Source organism: Berghia stephanieae, chromosome 9 (genome assembly GCF_034508935.2).
Source record: "Berghia stephanieae isolate SIO BIC M18660-M18661 chromosome 9, UCSD_Bste_1.3, whole genome shotgun sequence".
Taxonomy (NCBI): Eukaryota; Metazoa; Mollusca; class Gastropoda; order Nudibranchia; family Aeolidiidae; genus Berghia; species Berghia stephanieae.
Window position 1 is genome coordinate 29882523 of NC_088368.1, and position 2500 is coordinate 29885022.

Below are 2500 nucleotides of genomic sequence, written 5' to 3' on the forward strand. Positions count from 1 at the left end.
TTTCCCAAAATGGCAGGCTTACATAGCAGAAAAATTGATTTTTAAAAACTCAAACAAGCGCTCTATAAAAACAACGTTATGTTCTTATTGATTAAACAAAGATCATTCTTCAAAGTTTATGATGTACAAAATAAATCTGAATAAGAAAAACGTAATATTGTGTCGTAACAAATGTGACGGTTTTGTTGTAAGTGGTAAGGAGAGGGTTACATTAATTTTTTTACTTCATGTTCATTCCGACGTAATACCAGATCGATGGCCATGGCCATTCGGACTTACATCAAGAATTTCACTGTCAGGGAAAATGTCACTTTTACTAAGAAAGATAAACATTGGTTTGAATGGCGGGAGGTGGAGGGGGGGGGGGGGGGGCGGTAAAAGGGGGGTGGCGTTGAGGGTCATCGCGTCACTCCCTGCAGAAAGTAATTTGATAACACTAAGGCTGTGGTGTGGGATAGTACCAAAATAAATTAAATATTCAAGTTAATGGTCACATGACAATCACGTGACTGACACACTGGCGTTCTCACTCTTGCCACCAGGGGAACAGTATAAAAGTGGGATTTATAACCATTCACCGTCATTATGGTCATCATCATCATCATCATCATCATCATCATCATCATCATCATCATCATCATCATCATCATCATCATCACATACACATCATCATTCTCTTCACTATCATAATAATAATAATTATATATTATAACAACAACATCACAAATGTCATCAATGTTTTATCGTCGTCATTGTTATCTTTGTCATTTTTACTTCCTCATCAAAGGTCCAACAAGTTCGAGGGGTATGGGAAAGATGATGGTGGAATTCTTCTCTGCCGAGATGCTGTTGAGTGTCTGCAGGTATCGGAGCTGCATGGCTGATGGAGTGTCCGCGATGATCTCTGCCGCTTCCTTCAAGGCTACAGAGGCTTTCTGCTCTCCTTCCGCTGCGATAACCTAGTTAAAAAACATGTTATGAGGACGATGAATGCAGGTGATGGTAGTGATGGTGACGATGGTGATGATGATGATAATGATTATGGTAATGATTATTATTATTATTATTATTATTATTATTATTATTATTATTATTATTATTATTATTATTATTATTATTATTATTAATATTATTATTATTAATATTAATATTAATATTATAAATATTATTATTATTGTTATTATTATCATCATCATCATCATCATCATCATTATTATTATTATTATTATTATTATTATTATTATTATTATTATTATTATTATTATTATTATTATTATCATTATTATTATTATTATTATTATTATTATTATTATTATTATTATCATTATTATTATCATTATTATCATTATTATTATCATTATTATCATTATTATTATTATTATTATTATTATTATTATTATTATTATCATTATTTTAAGACGATAATGAGTGTGATGGTGGTGTGAAAGTTATAATGATGGTGATAGGGCCAGTGTCACACCACAAGACTACAAAGCCGAACTATAGTTTCCTCAAACGGATTTGCCAAAGTCGTAGTATGCGAAGATTATGCAAACACTGCCATGTTAAATTGGATCGTGATTTCTATTTCATTTGAAACTAACAACCAACACGTAAGGGGTCAGGAATAGTTTTCCGGAGCTTGTTGAATTTCCATCAATCATTTCCAACATTTAAAATATAGTGTACCCTCTCTCTCTCTCTCTCTCTCTCCCTCTCTCTCTCTCTCTCTCTCTCTCTCTCTCTCTCTCTCTCAACCCCCTCTCCCTTATTCCCATTCATCTCTTCTTCTCTCGCTCTTTCTCTTTCTCACTCTCCGGACTCCACAACCCCGCCCTATCCGTTTCTCCCCCAGTGACGTCATTTCCTTGCCATAAAATTGTTTACCTCCCCATCCAATCCTCACATGTTTACATTTCGCTCTGTCAATCACAAACATTCGCAAATTACACCGGTCGGTAGGATCGGGAGAAAGTTTGTCTAGATTGGCAATGATGGTGTGGAAAGCCTGGTACCAACTCTCTCTCTCTCTCTCTCTCTCTCTCTCTCTCTCTCTCTCTCTCTCTCTCTCTCTCTCTCTCTATCTATATATCTATCTATCTATCTATCTATCTATTAACTCATCTGACTATCCGGTTGTCACTTCGCTTCACAAATCATTAATTAAAAAAAAGTTATATCAATAATAGATCGTATCATTCGAAACGGAAAGAGAGAGAGAGAAAGAGAGAGAGAGAGAGAGAGAGAGAGAGAGAGAGAGAGAGAGAGAGAGAGAGAGAGAGAGAGAGAGAGCAAATGGGCGATAAATAGATAGGTAGATGGATAGGGAGGCAGTTAGAGTATGATAGATAGATAGGTATCCAGAAGAGCTATAATTAGGTAGATAGATATATGTAAAGATTGACACACCACTCACACAATAATATATACATATCATTATTCCAGAATGTATCCCGATAGGTCATTTGGTTTTCAACAAGACGGGGAAACTATTTACACT

General features: G+C 35.1%; 1 protein-coding gene across 1 annotated transcript in view; it reads right to left on the minus strand.

Annotated features, from left to right (window-relative positions):
• Positions 1–662: 662 nt before the first annotated feature.
• The window catches only part of LOC144980026 (band 7 protein AGAP004871-like), a 99890-nt gene continuing 98052 nt past the window's right edge, over positions 663–2500 (minus strand). Inside the window, exon 9 of the mRNA XM_078927482.1 lies at positions 663–959. Within this exon, the coding sequence (XP_078783608.1) occupies positions 771–959 (189 nt within the window). The 3' untranslated portion in view covers positions 663–770. The remainder of the gene's footprint in view (positions 960–2500) is intronic.